The sequence below is a fragment of the Telmatherina bonti genome (assembly GCF_933228915.1).
Source record: "Telmatherina bonti genome assembly, chromosome: 18".
NCBI classification, from domain to species: domain Eukaryota; kingdom Metazoa; phylum Chordata; class Actinopteri; order Atheriniformes; family Telmatherinidae; genus Telmatherina; species Telmatherina bonti.
The window spans coordinates 118,376-146,303 of NC_136616.1; the positions used below are offsets into that span (position 1 = coordinate 118,376).

General features: G+C 45.5%; 1 protein-coding gene across 1 annotated transcript in view; it reads right to left on the bottom strand.

The window, feature by feature from the left end:
• Positions 1 to 27,928, bottom strand: part of afap1 (actin filament associated protein 1) — a gene marked incomplete at its 5' end in the record, with an annotated part of 97,185 nt that overhangs the window by 25,758 nt on the left and 43,499 nt on the right. Inside the window, 4 exons of the mRNA XM_079257495.1 lie at positions 9,044 to 9,130; positions 17,172 to 17,351; positions 17,434 to 17,645; positions 17,746 to 17,854. Of these exons, the coding sequence (XP_079113621.1) occupies positions 9,044 to 9,130; positions 17,172 to 17,351; positions 17,434 to 17,645; positions 17,746 to 17,854 (588 nt within the window). The remainder of the gene's footprint in view (positions 1 to 9,043; positions 9,131 to 17,171; positions 17,352 to 17,433; positions 17,646 to 17,745; positions 17,855 to 27,928) is intronic.

Here is a 27,928-nt window from a genome sequence, read left to right on the forward strand (position 1 = left end):
ATCAGCAAAGGAGCTTAAGATTGAATTGGGTGAGTAGCACACAAAAGTTATTTGTTAGTTTTTGTCAGCATAAGCATTTATGTTTTATCAAGATCCAGAACCTGGGTTTGAACCCGCAATCTTTTGAATGTAATGTAATTCATTTTACCACTTTGCCACCACAGCTCTTGCGCCAGCACTGCGCCATGGCCATTGAGATCCTGTTCTTTATTATTATTATTCCGCCAATAAAGTCTTTAACTGATTACAAGCAGCTCTAAATGGTTTTCTGCAATGATTAATGTAGTTTAACTACAGACTTCAGAATTTTTGTTGTATTTAAATGGTAAATGGACTTGTACTTCTATAGCGCTTTTCTAGTCATGCAGACCACTCAAAGCGCTTTACACTACTTGTCACATTCACCCATTCACACTCATACCCCGATAGGCACATGGGGGACAGCTTAGGGTTCAGTGTCTTGCCCTAGGACACTTCAGCCTGTCAGGGGAAGCCTGGAATTGATCCCCCAACTTTCCAGTTGAAGGACAACTGCTCTTCCTCCTGAGTTACAGCCGCCACGGGTCACACACTATTATTTTGTATTTACAAACTATTTAAAATAATCTTTTGCTTCTTGACAGCAGGTCATCTTTTGACATCTTTTTGCAATTCTGCTGATTACACACTGGTGGCAAAGGCAATCCAATATGACTTGCCTTTCATTCAGAAGGTCGTGAGTTCAAATCGAGGTGCTGATTCTTCATAAATCATATCAGATGGTTGTACTTCATGTTCTTATGATGATCTATATCTAATTGATCTTGTGTGTTTCTTCACACATTTAAATCTTAAGCTCTTTTGCCGATTTCACACTGCAAGAAGTTTAAGAAAAAAAATTTCCATTCCAATGATAAATTTTTTTTAAACATCTTGTTCAGATGTTCATAGGTTCAAATCCCAATGCGTTGCCATAAAAAATCATGTTGGATAGTTGTGCTGCTTCTCCAAATGGTTATGCAATTCCATATCAATCATTCAGCATAAAAGGGCATTCACATTTGCTCTTCTTTCAGAAGAGCATTTTTCTAGCATTGAAATGTCATTTCTGCACAATTGATTTTTTAATTTGAATTAACATTTTGTATTAACTGTAGAACTTTTAAAATCAGACATCTTATTTGTACAAGCAGTCCACACTTTAACTGCACAGCTTGAAGCTAAAGCTAAAGCCAAGTACTTTGATGGAACAGTACATTGCATTCTGTGTGCAACAACTGGCTTACCGGGATTGAATCCATGAACTTCTGTAATTGAAACACACTGACTCACTATGCCACTTGTACACTTAGTTGCACCTTGGAAAAAGCATTGAAATTTTTTTCCAAATGGGATGGGAATGCCTTTTTTCACTTCCAGCAGGGTGTAATTAGCAGGATTGCAAAAACATGTGCAAGGTTGAACTAAACTTAAGTGTCAAGTGGTGAAAATGTTCCCCTAAGAAATGGGACACCACTCCACCGTGACGACGTCATCAAGCTGCGGCTACGCAAACAGAGGCGACGAGTGATTGTTTTCCAAGATGCCGTTGTCGACAGCCGTGTTACTTTCTGTTGTCTGGGCAATCGGTATATCTCCTATTTTTTGTCTGCTTGTTGGCCAGTCACCTTTCCTTCCAACTACACCTCTTTTATGAATATTCTGTATCGAAAGTAGAAATTTTGTTTGTTTTCATCAGCCCAATGCGTTCCATTACAAGGGTCAGATACAAGTAGTCTGAGATACATATGCATAGCTTGATTATTTTTTTTTATTAAATGTAGATATAAATACAGACTGTAAGAGTAATTGTGTAAAAATATTAATGCTGTGTAAACTGCATAAACGGGAACTACTGTCCCTTGAACGCTGTTTTGCAGACATTGTATTCCCCTCCCTGAGCCGTCACCTTATCGTGGTGGAGGGGTTTGTGCGTCCCGAAGATCCTAGCAGCTATGTTGTCGGGGGCTTTATGCCCCTGGTAGGGTCACCCATGGCAAACAGGTGTCTAGGGGAGGGACCAGACCAAGCACGGCTCATCGACCTCTACGATGACGACCAACCTGGGCATTAATGTTCCCTTGCCCGGAGGCAGGTTACCGGGACCCCCCTCTGGAGCCAGGCCTGGAGGTGGGGTACGAGAGCGAGCGTCTGGTGGCCGGGTCTTCGCCCATGGGGCCCGGTCGGGCTCAGCCCGAAAGGGTTACATGGGCCCCACCTCCTGTGGGCTCACCATCTGCGGGAGGAGCCGTAGGGGTCGGGTGCAGTGTGAGCTGGGCGGCAGCAAGAGGCGGGGACCCTGGCGGTCCGATCCCCGGCTGCAGAAGCTGGCTCTAGGGACGTGGAACGTCACCTCTCTGGTGGGGAAGGAGCCTGAGCTTGTGCGCGAGGTTGAGCGGTTCCGGCTAGATATAGTTGGACTCACCTCGACGCATGGCTTGGGCTCTGGAACCAGAACCCTCGAAAGGGGCTGGACTTTCTTCCACTCTGGAGTTGCTCATGGTGAGAGGCGCCGAGCAGGTGTGGGCATTCTCATCAGCCCCCAGCTTGGTGCCTGCACGTTGGGGTTTACCCCGGTGGATGAAAGGGTAGTTTCCCTCCGCCTCCGGGTGGGGGGACGGGTCCTGACTGTTGTCTGTGCTTATGCACCGAACAGCAGTTCAGAGTACCCACCCTTTCTGGAGTCCTTGGAGGGAGTGCTGGAGGGTGCTCCTTCTGGGGACTCCATTGTTCTGCTGGGGGACTTCAATGCTCACGTGGGCAATGACAGCGAGACTTGGAGGGGAGTGATTGGGAGGCATGGTCCCCCCCCCCCTCTGAACCCAAATGGTGTTTTGTTATTGGACATCTGTGCTCGTCATGGATTGTCCATAACGAACACCATGTTCCAACATAAGAGTGTCCATATGTACACCTGGCATCAGGATTCCCTGGGCCGCAGTTCGATGATCGATTTTGTAGTCGTATCGTCGGACCTGCGGCCACATGCCTTGGACACTCGGGTGAAGAGGGTCAAGCTGAAGAAGGAGTCCTATTGGGCCTTCTTGGCCTGTGGGACTCTGGAGGCAGCTGATGGGTACCGGCGGGCTAAGCGGCATGCGGCTTCGACTGTTGCCGAGGCAAAAACTCGGGCATGGGAGGAGTTCGGCGAGGCCATGGAGAAAGACTTCCGGACGGCTTCGAGGAGATTCTGGTCCACCATCCGGCGGCTCAGGAGGGGGAAACAGTGCTCCATCAATACTGTGTACAGTGGAGGTGGGGAGCTGCTGACCTCAACTCGGGACGTTGTGGGTCGGTGGAAGGAATACTTCGAAGACCTCCTCAATCCTACCAACAAGTCTTCCGATGAGGAAGCAGAGCTGGAGGACTCAGGGGTGGACTCTTCTATCTCTGGGGCTGAAGTTGCTGAGGTGGTCAAAAAGCTCCTTGGCGGCAAGGCCCCGGGGGTGGATGAGATCCGCCCGGAGTTCCTTAAGGCTCTGGATGCTGTGGGGCTGTCCTGGCTGACACGCCTCTGCAGCATCGCGTGGACATCGGGGGCAGTACCGCTGGATTGGCAGACTGGGGTGGTGGTCCCCCTTTTTAAGAAGGGGGACCGGAGGGTGTGTTCCAATTACAGGGGAATCACACTCCTCAGCCTCCCTAGTAAGGTCTATTCAGGGGTCCTGGAGAGGAGGGTCTGCCGGATAGTCGAATCCCGGATTGAGGAGGAGCAGTGTGGTTTTCGTCCTGGTCGCGGAACAGTGGACCAGCTCTATACCCTCTTTGGGGTCCTGGAGGGGGCATGGGAGTTTGCCCAACCAGTTTACATGTGTTTTGTGGACCTGGAGAAGGCATTCGACCGTGTCCCCCGGGGGCTCCTGTGGGGGGTACTCCGGGAGTATGGGGTACCGGACCCCCTTGTAAGGGCTGTCCGGTCCCTGTACGACAGGTGTCAGAGCTTGGTCCGCATTGCCGGTAGTAAGTCGGATTCGTTTCCGGTGAGGGTTGGACTCCGCCGAGGCTGCCCTTTATCACCGATTCTGTTCATAACTTATATGGACAGAATTTCTAGGCGCAGCCGAGGTGTTGAGGGGATCCGGCTTGGTGGCCTCAGGATTGGGTCCCTGCTTTTTGCAGATGACGTGGTCCTGTTGGCTTCATCTGGTCGTGATCTCCAGCTCTTGCTTGAGCGATTCGCGGCCGAGTGTGAAGCGGCTGTGATGAGAATCAGCACCTCCAAATCTGAGACCATGGTCCTCAGCCGGAATAGGGTGGATTGCCCTCTCCGGGTCGGGAGTGAGGTCCTGCCTTAAGTGGAGGAGTTTAAATATCTCGGGGTCTTGTTCACGAGTAAGGGAAGGATGGAGCGCGAGATCGACAGACGGATTGGTGCGGCGTCTGCAGTAATGCGGGCTCTGCGCCGGTCTGTCGTGGTGAAGAAGGAGCTGAGCCAGAAGGCGAAGCTCTCCATTTACCAGTCGATCTACGTTCCTACCCTCACCTATGGTCATGAGCTGTGGGTCGTGACCGAAAGAACGAGATCCCGTATACAGGCGGCTGAAATGAGTTTCCTCCGCAGGGTGGCCGGGCTCTCCCTTAGAGATAGGGTGAGGAGCTCGGTCATCCGGGAGGGGCTCAGAGTAGAGCCGCTGCTCCTCCGCATCGAGAGGAACCAGTTGAGGTGGCTCGAGCATCTGGTCAGGATGCCTCCTGGACCTCCCTGGTGAGGTGTTCCAGGCACGTCCCTCTGGGAGGAGACCCCGGGGAAGACCCAGGACACGCTGGAGGGATTATATCTCTCGGCTGGCCTGGGAACGCCTCGGGATCCCCCCGCAGAGTTGGCAAATGTGGCTGGGGAGAGGGAAGTCTGGGCTTCCCTGCTTAGGCTGCTGCCCCCGCGACCCGACCCCGGATAAGCGGCAGAAGATGGATGGATGGATGGATGGTATTCACAACATGGGAATTGAATGTGTAACTTCTTTATGTAATTATAACTTAATAGAGGCTTTTTAACAGAAATTAGTCCAAGAACAGGAACGTAAACAATAAACTCCTCTTTTTCTGCTATGTAGTGGATAAATGCCCTCGTGTGTTCTGGTGTCCCTGGTTAAAACATATGATACAATTTAGCACCCTGCACAAAGGAAATGCTGCAACATATAGATGATTGTCACTGAAAGAAAACAGCCACAGTGGTTTTATGCATTAATATATCAAACCAGCAGTTCAGCAAATGCTAGCCTCTTGTGCTAACTGTAGCAAACTTTCACAGAGCAGAACATACAATCGTAAAATAGAATGCTGTAATTTCAGTCTTGTTATTGAATCGTATTTTAATGCTAAAAATATTTAAATGTGTAAACCTCTTTTTCAGCATTGGTAGACATGTTGCTGGTGAACGCGCTGTACAGGAACTAGTAACTGGCAGCCATACGTCTCTACCCCTTCTTCAATGAAGTGTGGTCCTGGAAATTCTTCACTTTAAGGGGTGTGTAGCCCTCACCCTTCCCCCTTAGCCCTTGTCCAAAGGAGAATTGGAATACCCCTTCCCCCCACATGGTTGCGCAATATGGAGGGATAGAGCTAAGTGGAAGGGGGAGAATTGAGAATCACCCTAATAGCACTCTTGCAGTAGCATTATTTTTTTTCTTTTGCCATCGACCTGTTGGTCAACTGAAAAGCACCATAGACTGAAAAGCACAGTTTCTTTTCATTCCTAGTCTTAGAGTGCCATCTAGTGTCCATGTAAAGTAACATTTTTCTTTTTAAGGTCCTATTATTGGTACTATTAAGAGGTACTGAGCTGACTTGATATACCGAGGCCCTTTCTTTTTTTTCATGTAGGAGCATCTATATGTGAACATGGCTGTTGTAAGATCCTGCCAAGGTGATACAGAAAAGAAAATGGGAGTCAGGACCACAACGTACCGGGCACTGAGAACTGGTGCAGACCTCTGAACCAGCTAAAAAAGTTTGACTTGCTAATAGGTTTCAGATATAACTACAAATTTAAAGTTAGCAGTAAAAATTTGTTTGGCTGTTGAAATCATTGTAAACAATCATTTAAATCTACTTGTGGTCTTTAAAAATACCTGTTTTCTGGAGTTAAAACATCCTTTTTTTCCCAACAATAATGATGTTGCATTTTGCACCGTACTAGTCAGGTACCTTTTGCCTCCCTTTAGACTGCAACTTGCAGTCCGTGCAGCACACTGCAGGAGGCAATTAAATAGCAGCACCAATCAAAGGCCTCTGATTGAGCCTCACAATATCCCAACATTGACCATCTAGAAGCTCTGTGTTAGATGCTGGATGGGAACTTGGGCCTTGTACACCACTCCACACGTGTCATGGTGCACCCTGATGAAGCATTTTGCAGCTCATTAGGCACAAAATGGACCAGTTGTTGAGTTGAATTTCTGTTTTCTCCAATCACAAGACAGAATTGAAAAATAGACAAAAACCTTAATAACTGAGAAAGTTTCAATTTGAAACAGCAATACATATCTTTCCACTGTACAAGGCAGACCTCTTTCCATTGTTAGGGTTCTCGACTGTGGAACAGCCTGCCAGAGAGCCTCAGGGCCATGGAGACTGTTGATGTTTTTAGGAAGAGGCTCAAGACACACCTTTTTAGCTTAGTATTTAATTGAATTTGATATTTACTTATCTTAATTTACTTCATTTATTATTTTATTTATTTTTAAATTAGATTTCTTATTTTTGCATGGGGGGTGTTGTTTGCTCTATGTCCTTGTGTGTGTATGTGTGTGTGTGTGTGTGTGTGTGTGTGTAAAAGGCTTGTGTCTTTATTATTTTTAAATGCCTTGTTATCCACTGTTTTAATTTTCATGACTTGATTTTATCTTGTAAAGCACTTCGTGTTGCCCATGGCATGAATAGTGCTCAAGAAATAAAGTTTGATTTGATTTGATATCTCCTGAATGAGGTTAAGAGTTTAATATTTGAATGTATAAAGTGGCAAAATTACAAAAGAGAAGTACTGAGTTGACTTGATGTCACAGGGTTACACCCCCTTTTTTTTTTTAAATAGTTGCAAAAAGTCTGAGCTGATACTAACTATGCTAACTTATATAGTAACAAACAGACTGCTGGTTGAAGAACACAGCTGGGAGCAATCATCTGACTTGACAGATTGTGAATGAAAGCAGGTTCAATAAAAGTAAAGTTCCACCATGAATTTATGTAAAACTTGTGACCTTTTAGGTAGCACAGGGGAGATTTACATTGAAAAATATCTATGTGTACATAACTATTGTGAAACTCTGCTAAATCAGTAATAAAATGGAAGTTGTTAGTATTCATATGGCTGCCACTTACCGGCCAATTTCCAGCCCATTGTGCAAAAATTAACCAATAACTGAGCTGAATTTTTTCAGTGTCCAATCAACATTTGGTTTGAAGGGCTTTCAGCCAATCACAAGCCTGAATTTACAAAAATCTACTAAAGTTTGCCATGACAAAATTCACTACTATATTCTTCTGAATGTACCGAAGAGTTTAATATTTGAATGGCTGAAGTGGCACAAAAAAAAGTGGTTAAAGAGGAGATGAGTGCCAAAATTAGGCAGAATAATAATAACTAGAAATTTTGCCCTTCTTGCAGAAAAGCATCTGTGAATGCTCCGTTATGCTAAATAGTATATGCAATTGCATAGCAACTTGGAGAAGCAGCACAACTATCCAACTTGATTTATCAGGGATTTGAACCCAGGAACATCTGAACAAGTGCCTATTCCATTAACCACTACACAAGCACAGCTCTCAGCTGCATCTGGCAGAAGGTAATTTTTTTACCATTGGATTTGGAATGTTTAAAAAAATAAATAAATAAATTAAAAAAAAAAAAAACTTTCTAAAAATGTTAGAAAATGTTAAAAATGTTACGTGTTGTCTCACTTCACATATTCAAAATTCAAATTCAAACTCTTCACCCAATCTTAAGATATGTGCTATGACTTCTGGTCTGTGTAACATGTAAACTTTTAAAGTTTTTCAAGTTTTTGTCAATATTTTCAAATCCGTTCCTGTAATTTGACTAAACTGAATTCTGCTCAGCGATTGGTCCTTTTTCTGCACCGGTACACAGCTACGCATTGGTATACAAGGCAAGGGATCAAACCCAATCTTTACCATTGTGCATACTGAAATGACTACCATTAGTGATTTTGGAGAAATACCTGATATCAGTGAGCTGGTAAATATAAGCAGGAGATCTCTTTCTACTGAGTTAAACATTGCGACTGTATCATGTCCAAAGTGTGTGTTTTTTACATTAAATGATGATCTGTTTGTTGATGGATTTTTGACTCATTCATTCATTCATTCATTTTCTAAACTGCTTAATCCAATTCAGGGTCACAGGGAAGCTGGAGCCTATCCCAGCTGGCTTTGGGTGACAGGCAGGGTACACCCTGGACAGCTTGCCGGTCCATTGCAGGGCCACACAGAGAGACGAACAACCACTCACGCTCACTCCTAGGGGCAATTTAGAGTAACCAATTAACCTATCATGAATGTCTTTGGATGGTGGGAGGAAGCCGGAGTACCTGGGGAGAACCCACGCATACACGGGGAGAACATGCAAACTCCACACAGAAAGGCCACTGACCAAACCCCTCCCCAGCTGAGGATCGAACCAGTGACCTTCTTGTTGTGAGGCCACAGTGCTAACCACTGTTCCACCATGTAGCCCCAATGATCGCTATTGTCGTTCTGGATTTTTGACTGTCATATTAAATTGTGATATGACATTAGAAGCCAGCAAAGTTGATATATTTACTCGTAGTGAATCTGATGGTGATCTATAATAGGGAATCCTGGACTTTCATAAAGAGAAATCTGTGTTCAAGTAGAATTAGTCAAGGCTGAAACATTTATTCCAATTTACTTACTTTGGATCCGACCTCAGCTTTTTCTCTATCCTGATTCACATCATTACTTAATGTGAAAAAAAGAGAAATGTTGGAAAGACACCAACATTAACTAACTGACCATGCATGTTTTGTTTGTTTGTTTTTACCTTTTCCAGTTCAGGTTTGTGGACTGGAGATCCAGATCCAGCTCTATCCAAGTCAATGCTCCCATTAACACACACCTCTCTCATCACCTGGAAACCATGGAGAAGCAACAGTTAATGATTCCATTTGAATAAAGTCTTCATGATCTCTCCAGAGGTTGTCAGTTTACACCATGTCAGACTAGGCTGGTGAAATATAGGCTCCTAACCCTGATCATAACACCAGGGTGGATCCCATATTGTAAAACCCTCAAATATTTCCTCACCCATTTGCCACATAATTAAGCAGCTCGTTCCTCGTGTCTGGAAAGCATGCCTGGGCTAATGTGGGCCACATGTTCTGCTATCCTCATCTCATATGTCATCATGCTAATGAATGGCTGCTCAGGGATTATAAGGCATTACGGGACATGCAAGGGAGTAACAGCAGAGAAGCTGAGTGCTTGCATGGATGTGGTGTGTAGTGGAAGTTAAGTGTGGACTATACACCACACAGCTCTACACCACTGTAATGCCGACATAGTCCAATCCACGAATGTTAAATGAGTTCTGCAAGATGAGGTGCAGGTGAGTTTTAGAGAGACCTTGTTGGACTGTGTGGACCATTACTGCTCTGGCATTCCTAAGCATATGGCGGTGTTGGGAATATGTCTAGATGAGCTGGGGGTACTGGGAAATGAGATTTTTACAACCCACTGTTATGCACACTTTGACACACACAAACTTCTCCTTGTCTGCTCCGCAAGCACCCGGAGCCTTCTCTGGCTAGTTTTTGCTTGCAAGGAGCATAACTGGGTTTTGTGGGGGAAATGACAGGCTGTGGCTCCACCTGTCTGGTGTATAGACTGGGGCAGCGGGGACAGCAGATCGTCAATGCTACCAGGCTGCGGTATCTTCTACTTCTAGATCCAGTGATGAACTACAAATAAAACTGGACAAAAGGGATAAGATGACAGGAGCTAGCTTGAGCAAGAAAGACAACTTTCAATAAAGACAGAGACTACTGAAGGCAGTGACTTTTTTTGTTGGAAATCAAAATTGACTTTCTTATCGAATAAAAATCAGTCGGCATATCATATAAATAAAGTGAAAATGTACAAATTTTATGCATTTCAGGGACAAAAAACTGCATCTGTGATGAGGTCTTTATCTGGCATAAGCAGGAAACATTCAGGCTCAACCAACAATGAGGCCTTTACTTTCCTGTCAGCAAACAGAGTTTCTGAACATTTCTATAAGTTATTAAAGCATGAGTGAAAAAGGGCTATCGTAGTGAAAGATCACAACAGAACATGTTTTTTCACCTCAATATGAGCATATGAGTTTGGGTTGAAGATATGTCATCAGTGATGCAGACAAAAAGAATCATCAGGAAGCAGGAGAGGTAAAAGCAGAGGAAGAGACCCATGAGTTTTTAAAGATGGACTGATGGTTAGGAGGACACAAAATGGTCATGTGTGTTGCCTGCAGTCTGTCCGGGAGAATCATTACAGTAGCTGGTGGACTTCAGGAAGCTTTGTGTACTCTCCCAGCTTTCACCATCTTTTGCCTTCTTCCTTTCAGTTTTTGTCTGTTCTTGTTCCATCTTCCATCCTCATCTTCCATTGCTTCCTCTTTTCTGTCCTTTTCTTCTTTTTAACCCAATTTTATTTCCATTAACTCAGTCAGTGTTGTGGCATTTGCAGATTTCTCTGCGCTCACCAGGTAACCTGCTCCAGCAGATTAAGAAACAGCTGTTTCCTTACAGTAAACATGACAAAGTTATAACACAAAGGAGGAGACAGAAGACAAACAAGTAGCTGAAAGAAGCCAGAGCAGAAAAAGCAACTCCAGAAATAACTTCAGTGTAAGGGGAAATCTTAAAATATAGCACAATGCATGGTGAATGAAAAACATGGGATTCCAGGATTCTCAGCAGAGCTGAGGAGAGTAGAGGTGAAGGGGAAGGGTTACAAGGAGCCTGGTGAGTTCCTTTTTAAAACCAAAGACCAGCTGAGGCTTATATTTTTCTCTTGTGGCAGAAACAGACAAAGTCCAAAAGAGCTTCTGAACAACAAATGGATGAAGGGAAGCAGAAAGGACCTGAGAGTCAGAGCTGTCAGGATTAAGATCACAGAGCAAAAGAGAAAACAGTAGGGATGGAGGCCTAAGATGTGAGGTGCAGACTAAATGCATAAGAGGAGGATGGGACCAAACATCTCTACTTCAGATAGGAATCAGTAGAAGTTCCTATTAATAACAACCATACAGAGATGAGGATGAACCGTATTGATCCCAACCAAGAAACCCTCTGTTCAAGATTCCATTTTAAGACAGAAACTCACTGTCCACTTTATTCAAGTGTCTATAAACACATCCAACCAGCCAGTCAGATGGCAGCATGCATTCATGTAGACATGCTGAAGATGACCTGCTGAAGTTCCAACTGACCATCAGAATGATGGGAGATTTCAGGTTGTTAACCTGAGTATTTACTGAGATTTTGAACCACAACCATCTCCAGGGTTTAAAGAGGTCTGAAAAAGAGCAAACATCCAGCAGCAGCAGGTTTTCTGGACCAGAATCAGCAGAAGAACCACACCGGTTCCTTCCTGTCAGTAAGAACATGAAACTGAGGCTACAATTCACACAGACTCACCAGAACTGGACAATAGAAGATGGAGAAACTGGTCTGATGAGTCTCCAGTTCAGCTCCACATTCACATGGTAGGATCAGAATCTGCTGGAAACATTCTGGAACGGAAGATTCTCATCACGATGAGGTGGAACGGGAGATTCTCATCACGATGAGGTGGAACGGGAGATTCTCATGGTGACGAGGTGGAACGGGAGATTCTCATCACGATGAGGTGGAACGGGAGATTCTCATGGTGACGAGGTGGAACGGGAGATTCTCATCATGATGAGGTGGAACGGGAGATTCTCATCGTGATGAGGTGGAACGGGAGATTCTCATCACGATGAGGTGGAACGGGAGATTCTCATCATGATGAGGTGGAACGGGAGATTCTCATCACGATGAGGTGGAACGGGAGATTCTCATGGTGACGAGGTGGAACGGGAGATTCTCATCACGATGAGGTGGAACGGGAGATTCTCATGGTGACGAGGTGGAACGGGAGATTCTCATCATGATGAGGTGGAACGGGAGATTCTCATCGTGATGAGGTGGAACGGGAGATTCTCATCACGATGAGGTGGAACGGGAGATTCTCATCACGATGAGGTGGAACGAGAGATTCTCATCACGATGAGGTGGAACGGGAGATTCTCATGGTGATGATTTGGAACGGCAGATTCTCATGTTGACGACGTGGAACGGGAGATTCTCATCATGATGAGGTGGAACGGGAGATTCTCATGGTGATGATTTGGAACGGCAGATTCTCATGTTGACGACGTGGAACGGGAGATTCTCATCATGATGTCGTGGAGCGGGAGATTCTCATCATGATGAGGTGGAACGGTAGATTCTCATGGTGATGAGGTGGAACGGGAGATTCTCATCACGATGAGGTGGAACGGGAGATTCTCATCACGATGAGGTGGAACGGGAGATTCTCATCACGATGAGGTGGAACGGGAGATTCTCATCATGATGTGGTGGAACGGGAGATTCTCATCACGATGAGGTGGAACGGGAGATTCTCATCACGATGAGGTGGAACGGGAGATTCTCATCACGATGAGGTGGAACGGGAGATTCTCATCATGATGAGGTGGGACGGGAGATTCTCATGGTGATGAGGTGGAACGGGAGATTCTCATCACGATGAGGTGGAACGGGAGATTCTCATCATGATGAGGTGGAACGGGAGATTCTCATCCCGATGAGGTGGAACGGGAGATTCTTATCCCGATGAGGTGGAAAGGGAGATTCTCATGGTGATGAGGTGGAACGGGAGATTCTCATCACGATGAGGTGGAACGGGAGATTCTCATGGTGATGAGGTGGAACGGGAGATTCTCATCATGATGAGGTGGAACGGGAGATTCTCATCCCGATGAGGTGGAACGGGAGATTCTTATCCCGATGAGGTGGAAAGGGAGATTCTCATGGTGATGAGGTGGAACGGGAGATTCTCATGGTGATGAGGTGGAACGGGAGATTCTCATGGTGATGATTTGGAACGGGAGATTCTCATGTTGACGACGTGGAACGGGAGATTCTCATCATGATGAGGTGGAACGGGAGATTCTCATGGTGATGATTTGGAACGGCAGATTCTCATGTTGACGACGTGGAACGGGAGATTCTCATCATGATGAGGTGGAACGGGAGATTCTCATGGTGATGATTTGGAACGGCAGATTCTCATGTTGACGACGTGGAACGGGAGATTCTCATCATGATGTCGTGGAGCGGGAGATTCTCATCATGATGAGGTGGAACGGTAGATTCTCATGGTGATGAGGTGGAACGGGAGATTCTCATGGTGATGAGGTGGAACGGGAGATTCTCATGGTGATGAGGTGGAACGGGAGATTCTCATCACGATGAGGTGGAACGGGAGATTCTCATCACGATGAGGTGGAACGGGAGATTCTCATCACGATGAGGTGGAACGGGAGATTCTCATCACGATGAGGTGGAACGGGAGATTCTCATCACGATGAGGTGGAACGGGAGATTCTCATCATGATGAGGTGGGACGGGAGATTCTCATGGTGATGAGGTGGAACGGGAGATTCTCATCACGATGAGGTGGAACGGGAGATTCTCATCATGATGAGGTGGAACGGGAGATTCTCATCCCGATGAGGTGGAACGGGAGATTCTTATCCCGATGAGGTGGAAAGGGAGATTCTCATGGTGATGAGGTGGAACGGGAGATTCTCATCACGATGAGGTGGAACGGGAGATTCTCATGGTGATGAGGTGGAACGGGAGATTCTCATCATGATGAGGTGGAACGGGAGATTCTCATCCCGATGAGGTGGAACGGGAGATTCTTATCCCGATGAGGTGGAAAGGGAGATTCTCATGGTGATGAGGTGGAACGGGAGATTCTCATGGTGATGAGGTGGAACGGGAGATTCTCATGGTGATGATTTGGAACGGGAGATTCTCATGTTGACGACGTGGAACGGGAGATTCTCATCATGATGAGGTGGAACGGGAGATTCTCATGGTGATGATTTGGAACGGCAGATTCTCATGTTGACGACGTGGAACGGGAGATTCTCATCATGATGATTTGGAACGGCAGATTCTCATGTTGACGACGTGGAACGGGAGATTCTCATCATGATGTCGTGGAGCGGGAGATTCTCATCATGATGAGGTGGAACGGTAGATTCTCATGGTGATGAGGTGGAACGGGAGATTCTCATCACGATGAGGTGGAACGGGAGATTCTCATCACGATGAGGTGGAACGGGAGATTCTCATGGTGATGAGGTGGAACGGGAGATTCTCATCACGATGAGGTGGAACGGGAGATTCTCATCACGATGAGGTGGAACGGGAGATTCTCATCACGATGAGGTGGAACGGGAGATTCTCATCACGATGAGGTGGAACGGGAGATTCTCATCATGATGAGGTGGGACGGGAGATTCTCATGGTGATGAGGTGGAACGGGAGATTCTCATCACGATGAGGTGGAACGGGAGATTCTCATCATGATGAGGTGGAACGGGAGATTCTCATCCCGATGAGGTGGAACGGGAGATTCTCATGGTGATGAGGTGGAACGGGAGATTCTCATCACGATGAGGTGGAACGGGAGATTCTCATGGTGATGAGGTGGAACGGGAGATTCTCATCATGATGAGGTGGAACGGGAGATTCTCATCCCGATGAGGTGGAACGGGAGATTCTCATGGTGATGAGGTGGAAAGGGAGATTCTCATGGTGATGAGGTGGAACGGGAGATTCTCATGGTGATGAGGTGGAACGGGAGATTCTCATGGTGATGATTTGGAACGGGAGATTCTCATGGTGATGATTTGGAACGGCAGATTCTCATGTTGACGACGTGGAACGGGAGATTCTCATCATGATGTGGTGGAGCGGGAGATTCTCATCATGATGAGGTGGAACGGGAGATTCTCATCACGATGAGGTGGAACGGGAGATTCTCATGGTGATGAGGTGGAACGGGAGATTCTCATGGTGATGAGGTGGAACGGGAGATTCTCATCACGATGAGGTGGAACGGGAGATTCTCATCACGATGAGGTGGAACGGGAGATTCTCATCACGATGAGGTGGAACGGGAGATTCTCATCACGATGAGGTGGAACGGGAGATTCTCATCACGATGAGGTGGAACGGGAGATTCTCATCACGATGAGGTGGAACGGGAGATTCTCATCACGATGAGGTGGAACGGGAGATTCTCATCGCGATGAGGTGGAACGGGAGATTCTCATCGTGATGAGGTGGAACTGGAGATTCTCATGTTGACGACGTGGAACGGGAGATTCTCATGGTGATGATTTGGAACGGCAGATTCTCATGTTGACGACGTGGAACGGGAGATTCTCATCATGATGAGGTGGAATGGGAGATTCTCATCATGATGTGGTGGAGCGGGAGATTCTCATCATGATGAGGTGGAACGGGAGATTCTCATCACGATGAGGTGGAACGGGAGATTCTCATCACGATGAGGTGGAACGGGAGATTCTCATCACGATGAGGTGGAACGGGAGATTCTCATTGTGATGAGGTGGAACGGGAGATTCTCATCGTGATGAGGTGGAACGGGAGATTCTCATCGTGATGAGGTGGAACGGGAGATTCTCATCACGATGAGGTGGAACGGGAGATTCTCATCATGATGAGGTGGAACGGGAGATTCTCATCCCGATGAGGTGGACCGGGAGATTCTTATCCCGATGAGGTGGAACGGGAGATTCTCATCGTGATGAGGTGGAACTGGAGATTCTCATCACGATGAGGTGGAACGGGAGATTCTCATGGTGATGAGGTGGAACGGGAGATTCTCATCATGATGAGGTGGAACGGGAGATTCTCATCACGATGAGGTGGAACGGGAGATTCTCATCACGATGAGGTGGAACGGGAGATTCTCATCATGATGAGGTGGAACGGGAGATTCTCATGGTGATGAGATGGAACGGGAGATTCTTATCATGATGTGGTGGAACGGGAGATTCTCATCATGATGAGGTGGAACGGGAGATTCTTATCATGATGTGGTGGAACGGGAGATTCTCATCTTGATGAGGTGGAACGGGAGATTCTTATCATGATGTGGTGGAACGGGAGATTCTCATCACGATGAGGTGGAACGGGAGATTCTCATCTTGATGAGGTGGAACGGGAGATTCTCATCATGATGAGGTGGAACGGGAGATTCTCATCACGATGAGGTGGAACGGGAGATTCTCATCATGATGAGGTGGAACGGGAGATTCTCATGGTGATGAGATGGAACGGGAGATTCTTATCATGATGTGGTGGAACGGGAGATTCTCATCATGATGAGGTGGAACGGTAGATTCTCATGGTGATGAGGTGGAACGGGAGATTCTCATGATGATGAGGTGGAACGGGAGATTCTCATCACGATGTGGTGGAACGGGAGATTCTCATCATGATGAGGTGGAACGGGAGATTCTCATGGTGATGAGATGGAACGGGAGATTCTCATGGTGATGAGATGGAACCAGAGATTCTCATCATGATGAGGTGGAACGGGAGATTCTCATGGTGATGAGATGGAACGGGAGATTCTCATGGTGATGAGGTGGAACGGGAGATTCTCATGGTGATTTGATGGAATAATGAGATACTAATTGTGATGTCGTCAAACTGCATGGTGCTTCATGTCAATACCAGGTTCAACCTGGTACGAGCAGTGTGAACATAACAATGAGCCACATTAGTCTGTAGATTAAATGATCTCGAGGAGGTCAATGTCTAAGTTTGTGACAGAACAAACAAGAGACAAATCCTTGGACTCATCAAAGCTCATCAGATTCAAGTCTATGCTACATGGTTCTTCTGTGGTGCAACATGGAAACACTTGGAATTTGAGGTTCATTGCAGCTTCAAAGTTAAGCTACACAAACTGGTATTTTTACAAGCTAATTCTCCACAATAGGACGTGACTGAGGAGAAAACATGCGACATAGGTTTCAGTGTGGACTGAGTTACCTTGAGCCACTCCTCAGCTTGTTCTTTGCTCTGCACAGCCAGCACCAGAGCATCCGCACCCTGGTGGACAATCTTCAGCTCATGTTTCTTCTTCTTGCCATCTTTGGGAATATGTGTGATGCTGCATCCTGACAGGGTAAACTCCATCTGGGGGATATGGTCCTTGGAGGATTTGTAGCACTTCAGTGAGATAAAACATAACACAATATGGTTTCTTTCACCATCTACAAAAAGAACACAACTCTCAACGAGTTTCTCTCACCAGCAGTTTGTTGTCTTTGATGACACAGAGGAGTTTGGTCCACTGGCCAAAACGCTTCTTCCTGAGCAGAAAGGCACATATCCGGGCATCTTTTACCAGATCCATGGATGCCTCTTCAGATGGCCACTGATGACGCATCTTCTGTCCCTTCCCATCCTCCTCTTCTTCATCATATGACTCATAAGAGCTACTCATGGCGTCTGAATCATAGTCTAACAAGGCATAAACAGATTACTATCATTTTTTATTTAAAGATAAAAAGATTAATCTTTAAATCTAGTGATGAGCTGCAGCAATAAGACAGTTACTTACTGGAAGTGATGTACTCTGGAGCCTTTCCGGGACTTAAAGGAACTGCTTCCTCATAGTAACCTTCTGGTAGAGATGAGCTGGGCAATGGAGGAGGTCCGTTGCTTGAAGCCTACAGAGAGAACACATCATCATTGATTTAGCAAAGATGTCCTTTACTACCCGCTTCCAGAACCGCCCCCTTATCGTGGTGGAGGGGTTTGTGTGTCCAGAAGATCCTAGCAGCTATGCTGTCAGGTGCTTTATGCCCCCGGTAGGGTCACCCATGGCAAACAGGTGTCTAGGGGAGGGACCAGACTAAGTGCAGCTCAAAGACCCCTACGATGACAACGACCAAGGGTGGAAGTGTTCCCTTGCCTAGATGCGGGTCACCAGGGCCCCCCTCTGGAGCCAGACCTTGGGGTGGGGCATGAGAGCAAGTGTGTGGTGGCAGGGCCTTCGCCCATGGGGTCTGGTCGGGCTCAGCCCAAAAGGGTTACGTGGGGTCCACCTCATGTGGGCTCACCATCTAAGGGAGGAGTCATAGGGGTTGGGTGCAATGTGAGCTGGGTGGCAGCAAAAGGCAGGGACCCTGGTGGTCCAATCCTCTGCTGCAGAAACTGGCTCTAGGGACGTGGAATCTGATGAGGAAGGACCCTGAGCTTGTGCGTGAGATTGAGCAATTGAGCTAGATATAGTACCCTCGAGAGGGGCTGGACCTTCTTCCACTCTGGAGTTGCTCATGGTGTGAGGCGCCGAGCAGGTGTGGGCATTCTCATCAGCCCCCAGCTTGGTGCCTTACATTGGGGTTTACCCCGGTGGATGAAAGGGTAGTTTCCCTCCGCCTCCGGGTGGGGGGACGGGTCCTGACTGTTGTCTGTGCTTATGCACCGAACAGCAGTTCAGAGTACCCACCCTTTCTGGAGTCCTTGGAGGGAGTGCTGGAGGGTGCTCCTTCTGGGGACTCCATTGTTCTGCTGGGGGACTTCAATGCTCACGTGGGCAATGACAGTGAGACCTGGAGGGGAGTGATTGGGAGGCATGGTCCCCCCCCCCTGAACCCAAATGGTGTTTTGTTATTGGACTTCTGTGCTTGTCATGGATTGTCCATAACGAACACCATGTTCCAACATAAGAGTGTCCATATGTACACCTGGCATCAGGATTCCCTGGGCCGCAGTTCGATGATCGATTTTGTAGTCGTATCATCGAACCTGCGGCCACATGCCTTGGACACTCGGGTGAAGAGGGGGGCGGAGCTGTCAACTGATCACCACCTGGTGGTGAGTTGGCTCAGATGGTGGGGGAGGAAGCCGGTCAGATCTGGCAGGCCCTAACATGTTGTGAGGGTCTGCTGGGAACGTCTGGCTGAGTCCCCCGTCAGAGCGAGCTTCAACTCCCACCTTCAGCAAAGCTTCAACCATGTCCCGAGTGAGGCGGGGGACATTGAGTCTGAATGGGCTGTGTTCCGTGCCTCTATTGTTGAGGCGACCAGCCGGGGCTGTGGCTGTAAGGTCGTTGGTGCCTGTCGTGGCGGTAATCCCAGGACTCGTTGGTGGACACCAGCAGTGAGGGATGCCGTCAAGCTGAAGAAGGAGTCCTATTGGGCCTTCTTGGCCTGTGGGACTCTGGAGGCAGCTGATGGGTACTGACAGGCTCGGCGCGATGTGGCTTCGGCTGTCGCCAAGGTCAAAACTCGGGCATGGGAGGAGTTCAGTGAGGCCATGGAGAAAGACTACTGAATAGCTTTGAGGCGATTCTGGTCCACCATCCAGCGACTCATGAGGGTGAACCAGTATTCTGTCAATGCTGTGTGCAGTGGAGATGGAGAGCTACTGACCTAAACTCAGGACAATGTGGGTTGATGGAGGGCATGCTTCAAAGACCTCATCAATCCTGGGGTTGAAGTTGAAGTGGTGGTTGGCGTGCTCCTTGGTGGCAAGGCCCTGGGGGGGATGAGATCCGCCCGGAGTTCCTTAAGGCTCTGGATGCTGTGGGGCTGTCCTGGCTGACACGTCTCTGCAGCATCGCGTGGACATTGGGGACAGTGCCTCTGGACTGACATACAGGGGTGGTGGCCCCCTTTTTAAGAAGGGGGGGCTGGAAGGTGTGTTCCAATTACAGGGGATTCTTGTTCACAAATGAGGGAAAGATGGAGCGTGAGATCAACAGGCGAATTGGTGCAGCGTCTGCAGTAATGCGGACTCTGCACCGGTCTGTCGTGGTGAAGAAGGAGCTGAGCCAAAGGCGAAGCTCTCGATTTACCAGTCGATCTACGTTCCTACCCTCACCTATGGTCATGAGCTGTGGGTCGTGACCGAAAGAACGAGATCTCGTATACAGGCGGCTGAAATGAGTTTCCTCCGCAGGGTGGCCGGGCTCTCCCTTAGAGATCGGTCATCCGGGAGGAGATCAGAGTAGAGCCGCTGCTCCTTCGCATCGAGAGGAACCAGTTGAGGTGGCTCGGGCATCTGGTCAGGATGCCTCCTGGACCTCCCTGGTGAGGTGTTCCAGGCACGTCCCTCTGGGAGGAGACCCCGGGGAAGGGGACAACTGCCCATCATTAGGCTGAGTGGGTTATCACCCCTCACACACACACACACACACACACACACACACACACACACACACACACACACACACACACACACACACACACACACACACACACACACACACACACACACACACACACACACACACACACACACACACACACCTGCAGATGTACAGAACATGAAGTGATGGTTGGATATAAAATGCTCCCCAATGTGGCTTATCTGTCCCTGCTGGTGGACATGGAACATGGAGACTCTGGACTCCAGTCCGGCACCTTCCAAAGGGAAGGGACTGACAGGTCGGGTCCGCTCCTTTTCCCAACCCAGAGCAGAGGAACAGAACGATGTTCTCCACAGCCAGACGTGGTGTAGCGGCCATCGGGCAGATGGAGGCAGGTGGAGGTGCCTCCATGCCCAGGAGGAAACCTGTTGTACAGCTGCAAAGGCGTGCAGATAGTGGAGGCAGATGCTACATAACATGGCACTAAATGGGAAGGTGTCACATTCACCAGAGACAAGTGCTGTTGTCCCCAACCTCCAACCGCTATGTTGGAACCAAACTTCTGCTTTTCATCTAGAAGTCTCATTTCTGCAGGGTGGTCTTCACTGCAAGCAAATACTCAAAGATTGATGTGAGTATGAATTTAAAAAATAATTTCTTGTCTTAGAAGTCCTGGAAAGTGTTTGCATTGATCCAAGAGTGATTTCTCTTCACACCTGTCTGTAATCATTGTCAGGACAGTGAGACAGGAAGTAATTCCAATATGCAACTGTTTCTGAGATGTGAAAGATGAACTGGAAAGGATGATACTGAACGAACCGTGTGGTATGATACTTTTTGGGGTCTGGCTTTGGCATGTCAGAGCATAGAAGAGGCAGCTTGGTACAAAAGCATGGGGCATGCATACTTCAGCTTTATGGAAGTCATAATTGCAACTCCAACTAAATAAATTAATGTAATATCACAAAATCTCCCTGAAAATCTGTTTCTGTTTTAGCTGAATAACTAATTTGGGCTTGAATGGATATTTCATGGTATTTTACTGTCAGGTTGTAGGCGCTACAGGCTGGAGGGGTGACCTCCTCTGAATGTGTTCACAAAGACCTGCAAATCCAGCTACCAGAGGAAGCTTGCCCTATCCCACCTCCTACAGATTACAGAACTGTGGCTGAATCATTAAACCTAATAACAGAAAAGCAGGATCTTTCAATATCATATTATTAATATATCATATATATCAATATGACCTTGTTCGAGCCTAAAGATCTAAAATCATGAAAACAATAATTTAAGTGCCATTATTTGTTAAATAAAAATTAAATAACTTTAAAAAAACCCAAAACAAAACAAAACAAAACTAAGTTTGTTCTTGCTACTTCTGTAGGAATTAGGGAGTAAGTAGTGGAGCAGTGAAGAAGTCCATCTGTCTGACAGATGAAGTCAGTCTGGAACTGTCTCATGCATCAGGATGATTCCAACAGCAGATCGAACACAGGATGGCTGAGAAAAAAAGAATAAATTTACTGCAATGGCCCAGAGTTCGGATCTCAACCTGAATGATGTTCCTTCTTTTTCTTCGTGGTAAATAAAAAAGGTCAAAATCTTTCCGACATGACAGAAGACATTAAATCTAAACCAAAACAGGGACCATGTGCTGGTTAAAATCCGTTAAATAAATAAATAAAATAAAATCCATGACGTGATGAACAAAGGCTACACACATTCAGCAGCATAGTTGTACCCTCAAACACCAAACTTTACGGCTGAACAATGTGTAGAGAGTGTTTATCGACATAAAGTCAACTCAAACTATTTTCATGATGAAGTGAAATTTTACGCCCAAAGAGTGAAGCTATAAAACCTTTTAAACAAGAGTTAATTAGTCTATATGTTTAAACATGTCTAAACAACTTTTAACTTTTCACATGTTTATGCATTGATAACAAGTGTCGGATGGACTGATCGTTCAAATCTTAATGTTTCTTATGCAGCTACAATCAGCCAGTATCAGCCGTGAAGCCCTGGAAAACCACGAAGCCAGCAGGAAAGGTTCTTTTGTTTTTTTTTATGTTATTTGCTGCTGCCATTGTCCTATTATGAAGAAGGGGGAAATACCTTGACTGCTATGACGCTATGTGTTATGCGCCATTGGCTGTGGCTGAGCCAATCAGGTGTCAGAACTGCAGTGATGTCAGCACCCATTGCCGTAGCAACAGCGTTCATGAAATGATTTGGTTGACATGCAGCCTTAGTTAGGTGGACTGTCCAGCCTCAGTCATACTGCTATAATAACCCGATTCCTGCTATGAAAGAGCTGGTTTCTGTTTGAACACCTGCTGGGGAAGCCAAATGCTGAGAACGGGACCATTTTTACAGGAGACAATATCTGAAAGGCTCACATTCAAAACTATGGAAACTTATCAGAAGAAAAAGTAGTAGTAATCTTGATGAAGAAGAATGAAAAGAAACTGACCAACCATTGTTAGGCATCATGGGTCATCCATCTTTACTAAAGTTACTCTGCTTGTAAAGACAGAACTGAACCAAACCACCGTCCTTGTCGATGCATGAGACAGAAATTTGTACAACTGAATTTACTCCACAGCTGTTATCTCCATTCATCTTTTTAAGGACTGAATATGATTAAACAAGACAAAGGTGTTTCTTTAGGTGTTGTTTAAAGACCCTTTATAGTTTGGACCTTAATGCTCATAAAACAAGAATGGATGTATTTAAACTGAATTTTACAAATGATTTAGTTGCCAAATAATTAAGGATTGGTAGCATGATGCATTTCTCTGTCAGCTGAAAAAAATCCGAAAGCAAAGGCATTTATAACCAGGAAAAGGAGTTGTATTGCAATTTTCTCAGGTATAGTAACACATAACATTTTTAACGACTTTCTGAGCTAGTTAGATGTCCCTTAATACCAAGAACGTGAATATAAGCCTCATTATTGTGAAGCAGTTCTGCACTTCCTTTGGGCGGTATTTTTAGGTGCACGCTTTTGGCATGCACATGACAAAGATCAGAAAACATTTATGTGCTCGCAATTTGATTCAGAGTGTTAGTAAACAGCTTTTCAGTCCCAAGGATGTTGCAGCATGTGCCACGTTTTCATCAGCAGCATCCAACCTGAATTTATTTCAGGGGAAATAATCCAGATCATAAGAATGTAGAACTGACAGGATTTAATCAAAGAGATAACACCAGACTGTCTTTCCACCCCTACATGCTTACATCTTCTTTTCTTTTAGTTTTTTGCATGAAAATGTCTGTCACGGCAAGTTCATTAGGAATAAGCATGAAAATGAAGATCCATGTCCCAAAAACCTGCAAGACCTTCATCTGAACAGTTCATTGTACAGAGCTGAGTTCCATCTTTGGCAACACACCCGATCCCTTCTGCTAATCCTGCCTGTTTTTCCTTTCTTTACATCTTAAAATTGAGTGGTGGTTCAGACCTCGTTCAGAGACCTTATTGTGCCTCCTTTGGGGTAGACAGCGGTTCAGTGAACTCATTCCTTGGCAGGGATACGTTGCCCTGCTGAATTCATGCACTGCCAGCATTCTCCTCCATACCTCAGCCCTAAAGTGAAATAAATATTCCCCTGGAGAGGATGATGGGAGGAAAGAAGCAGAAAAGCAAAAAGAACAAAAGCACTCAGCCTGAAGGATTGAAGCATAAGCCACAATGTCTGGACTTGTTTGCATTGGTGGAAAAAGACTGTTAATATGAAGCCTGCTGCTCCGTATCTTAAATCATAATTTCTTGAGCAAACTGTTAGCAAACAGCATAGCACTTACTAATGATGCTGATGTTAGAGTAAGTGTTTTCCTCCTGACAAAAACGGTATGTGTGACGTTACGCTCCAGAGAATATGATCCGACTGCTTTGCTATGTACTGACTCCAAGCTGAAAAAGTCTCCACTGATGACCCACACTGCGCACACACACTTCCACACAGACAGTCAGAGTTTTTCCTTTGTTTTCACTCACCAACACAACAGCCTGGTCATTGAATACAGACATCTACAAATAAATCAGACAGAAAGCTTCACTGAGGTCTCAGTGCACACTGTCCCTCGGCTTCCCTGCATCTCTGCCAAAACACCCCAAGCCTGATTGGCTTTATCTGCTCTGTGGATCCCAGATACCCTCCCTTCCCACATCCAGCTCATGTTTACATAGTGTTGTTTATTTTTCTATCAGAAATGTAACCTGAGACACATAGACCAGAAACCTGGTGAAGATAAGTTTACCATTGAAACATGTCAAATATATGTAACTTTTACGTTCCTGACAGAAAACTAAGCATCAAGCCTAAAGCCTTGGTGGTCGCTAATATGGCCGTTCAACACCGAAAAACTAAAACTATCTACATCACTAAAACAATAACAATGACTTTACTTTATTGAGGGGAAATTAGGCTTTGCATTTGACCCAGGTCTAGAAGTACTAGAGTGGGTTGCCATGCTTCAGTGCCCAGGGAGCAGTCGTTGGGGATTAATACCCTTTCTCAAGGGCCCACGGTAGTTCAGCTCTGTTGGCATGACGGGGATTCCAATCCAGGTTCTTCAGACCCAAGCCTACCTCAGCGACTAAATGACAGTACAATGCCAAGTATAGTTTTTTCTACAATATTTAATTTAGTTTGATTATAAACAGACTGATTGGATTTTTCCAGTATTTTTATGATATTAGGATATCTAAAATTCCCTCCAACTGAATGTTGATACTATTGAAGGAAGGACCTCTCAGAGACAAATCAGAGCCAATCAGGATTTTTATATCAACTGAAAGATTACAATGAAGGCAAAGGAATGATTTAACTGAAAAGTCCAGACAGGTGAGTTGGAGCCAGGAAGGAGACAAGAGGAAGTTCCAGCATTGCTAACAGGAAGTCTGAAAAGGTGTGAGTCGAGCAGAGGTGTAAGAAGCCAGGTAGGAAATTAGATGCAGGTGTGATCAATCAGTAATCTGGAGAGTGTCTGCAATAAAACCTGTCCATAGCAGAGCCAGGTGCAGGTGTAACACAGGTCTCCTGGAAAGATGAACCATGTATGAGACAATCCAAGATCTCTGCTATGAAATCAGCCATTATCACTTTATACAGTTTTAAGTTCATGGAGGATTTCTAGACTTGCTTCCATCAATAATTAATGCTTTTATATGGAAAGGTTTTGTTGTGAAAATAAAGTTTACCATCAACCACATACAGCAACTGAATTACAATCTACTCATGCTGGTGGGAGAGAAAAAGGGGTTTCTATGTGCCATGGCGGCCCCTGACTAAAATGCATTTGTTGAGGAACTGCTGCTCCCATCATAAGCAGAGCTGCCTGTCCAGGTCATGCCCACGGATGCAGATCAGAAATACCAGAATTCCACAGTCATACTATGTAATTACGTTGCGGTAGAGGAGTCCTGACCTTGGTTTGGATACTTTGAGTGCTATGTTTGCCTGCTGCTCCAGCCCTGGCCTCAAACTCAAATCTAAGCATGTGTGCCAAGTATCCATTTTTGCTGTGAGTAGGAGGAATGTAGCTGGATAAATGATTCTGCTGCAGAGCCTGTTGAACGCTGGAATGCATAAACTGAGCAGACAGAGGAGACCATCCCTTCAGAAAAGAAGTTCAATGTGTAGAATGAGAGAGGCAACTAAGGCATTATGCTCTGATTTGCAATTGATTGATGTGTGGAGAGCTATTCATCCACTTGAAAAAGATTATACGTTTTATTCAAATCCACACTGTAGCTTCTCTCGCATAGATTACTTTTTTGCTTCTAGGTCGGTTCTGGATAGAGTTCAGGTATGTGACATTGGTACGAGGGTACTTTCAGATCATGCAGATGTTCATATGCTGGTATTGCCACCTCAACCACAACTAATATCACGTAACTGGCGTCTCAATCCATCACTTTTAAACAGCCCATTATTTGTAACATTTATTAGAGACCAAATTGAACTGTTTTTGTCCAATAATGATAATGACAGTACAAACCCATCTATCCTCTGGGAGGCGCTGAAGGCCTTTTTAAGGGGAGCCATAATTTCTTACAGTACAGCTAGAAAAAAGGAGGCAATCCAACAACAATTAGAGTTAGAACAGGAGTTACTCAGGTTGGAAACTCAACTTAAGGCCGGTTTTACAGTGGTTCTGCACAAAAAGGTTGAGGCCACTCGCTCAGCTTTGAATCATTTGTTGACTCAGAAAGCTGAGGCCAGTGTTTTTTATGCTAGACACAGATTCTTTGAAATGGGAGATAAACCAGGACGGCTCCTGGCACGGTTGGCAGCAGGCAGACAAGACATTCAAGCTATATCATCCTTGAAAGATGAGAATGGTCAAACTCACTATGAAAGTACAAAGTTAGTAAAAATAATGGAACATTTTTATCAGAAAATATATTCATCAGAGACATCAATATCACCAAATGCTACTTCTAAGTTCTTGGAAACTCTCAATTTGCCTTCTTTAACAGATGAGGATCAGGCTGCCCTTGGAGGGCCAATAACAAAAGAAGAAGTGATTAATGCAATAAAATCTCTTCAAAGTGGAAAAGTAGGTGGGCCTGACGGATATGGTCCCGAGTTTTACAAGACTTTCCAAGACCAACTTGTTCAACCGCTTCTAAATATGTACCGGCATGCGGCAGGATTGGGCACCTTCCCTACTACATTGTACTCAGCAAATATCTCTTTAATATTAAAAAAAGGTAAACCAGCAGATCAGTGTAGCTCATATCGTCCAATTAGTTTGATAAATGTAGATAGCAAGGTTTTCTCAAAAATATTATCAAGAAGATTAGAGAAATATTTACCAACCCTCATCAGGTCGGAGCAAACAGGGTTTATTAAAAATCGACTCATTTAGTAATATGCGAAAGCTCATGAACATCATTGAATACTCCAACGTCACTAAAACAAAAGGTCTGGTCATATCGCTTGACGCTGAAAAAGCGTTTGACCGTGTGGAGTGGCCATATTTATTTGCAGTTATGGAGAAATTTGGTCTGGGGGACGGCTTTATTGCCCTAATTAAGTTGTTATATAATTCTCCCAAAGCTTGTGTTATTGTAAATGGTATTAAATCGACTGAGTTTAAACTGAGTAGATCCACGCGCCAAGGGGACCCGATTTCTCCATTAATTTTTGCATTGGCAATTGAGCCTTTGGCTGAGGCCATTCGAAGTCATAGTTCCATTTCTGGATACCAAATTGGAGGGTCTGAATATAAAATTGTGTTATATGCTGACGATGTTTTGCTGTTTATCACTAATCCTGAGAAGTCTGTTTCAGCTGTAATGTCAGTTATAAAATCATTTGGGTCTCTTTCAGGTTATAAAGTTAATTTTGATAAAACAATTGCCATGCCATTAGGAAATCGTAACAAGATTGATAATTTCCCATTTTCTTGGTCTGACACTGGGTTCATATATTTAGGTATTCATATTTCGCCAAATATTAGGACTATTCTTAGGAAAAATTTTGAGGTGGTTCATAAGAAAGTTAAAGGAGATCTCACTAGATGGGCGGAGCTCCCAGTGTCCTGGATGGGCAGGATAAATTTAATTAAAATGAATGTGTTACCACGTCTTCTATACCCTTTACAAATGCTTCCAATATATTTAACAAAAAAGGTG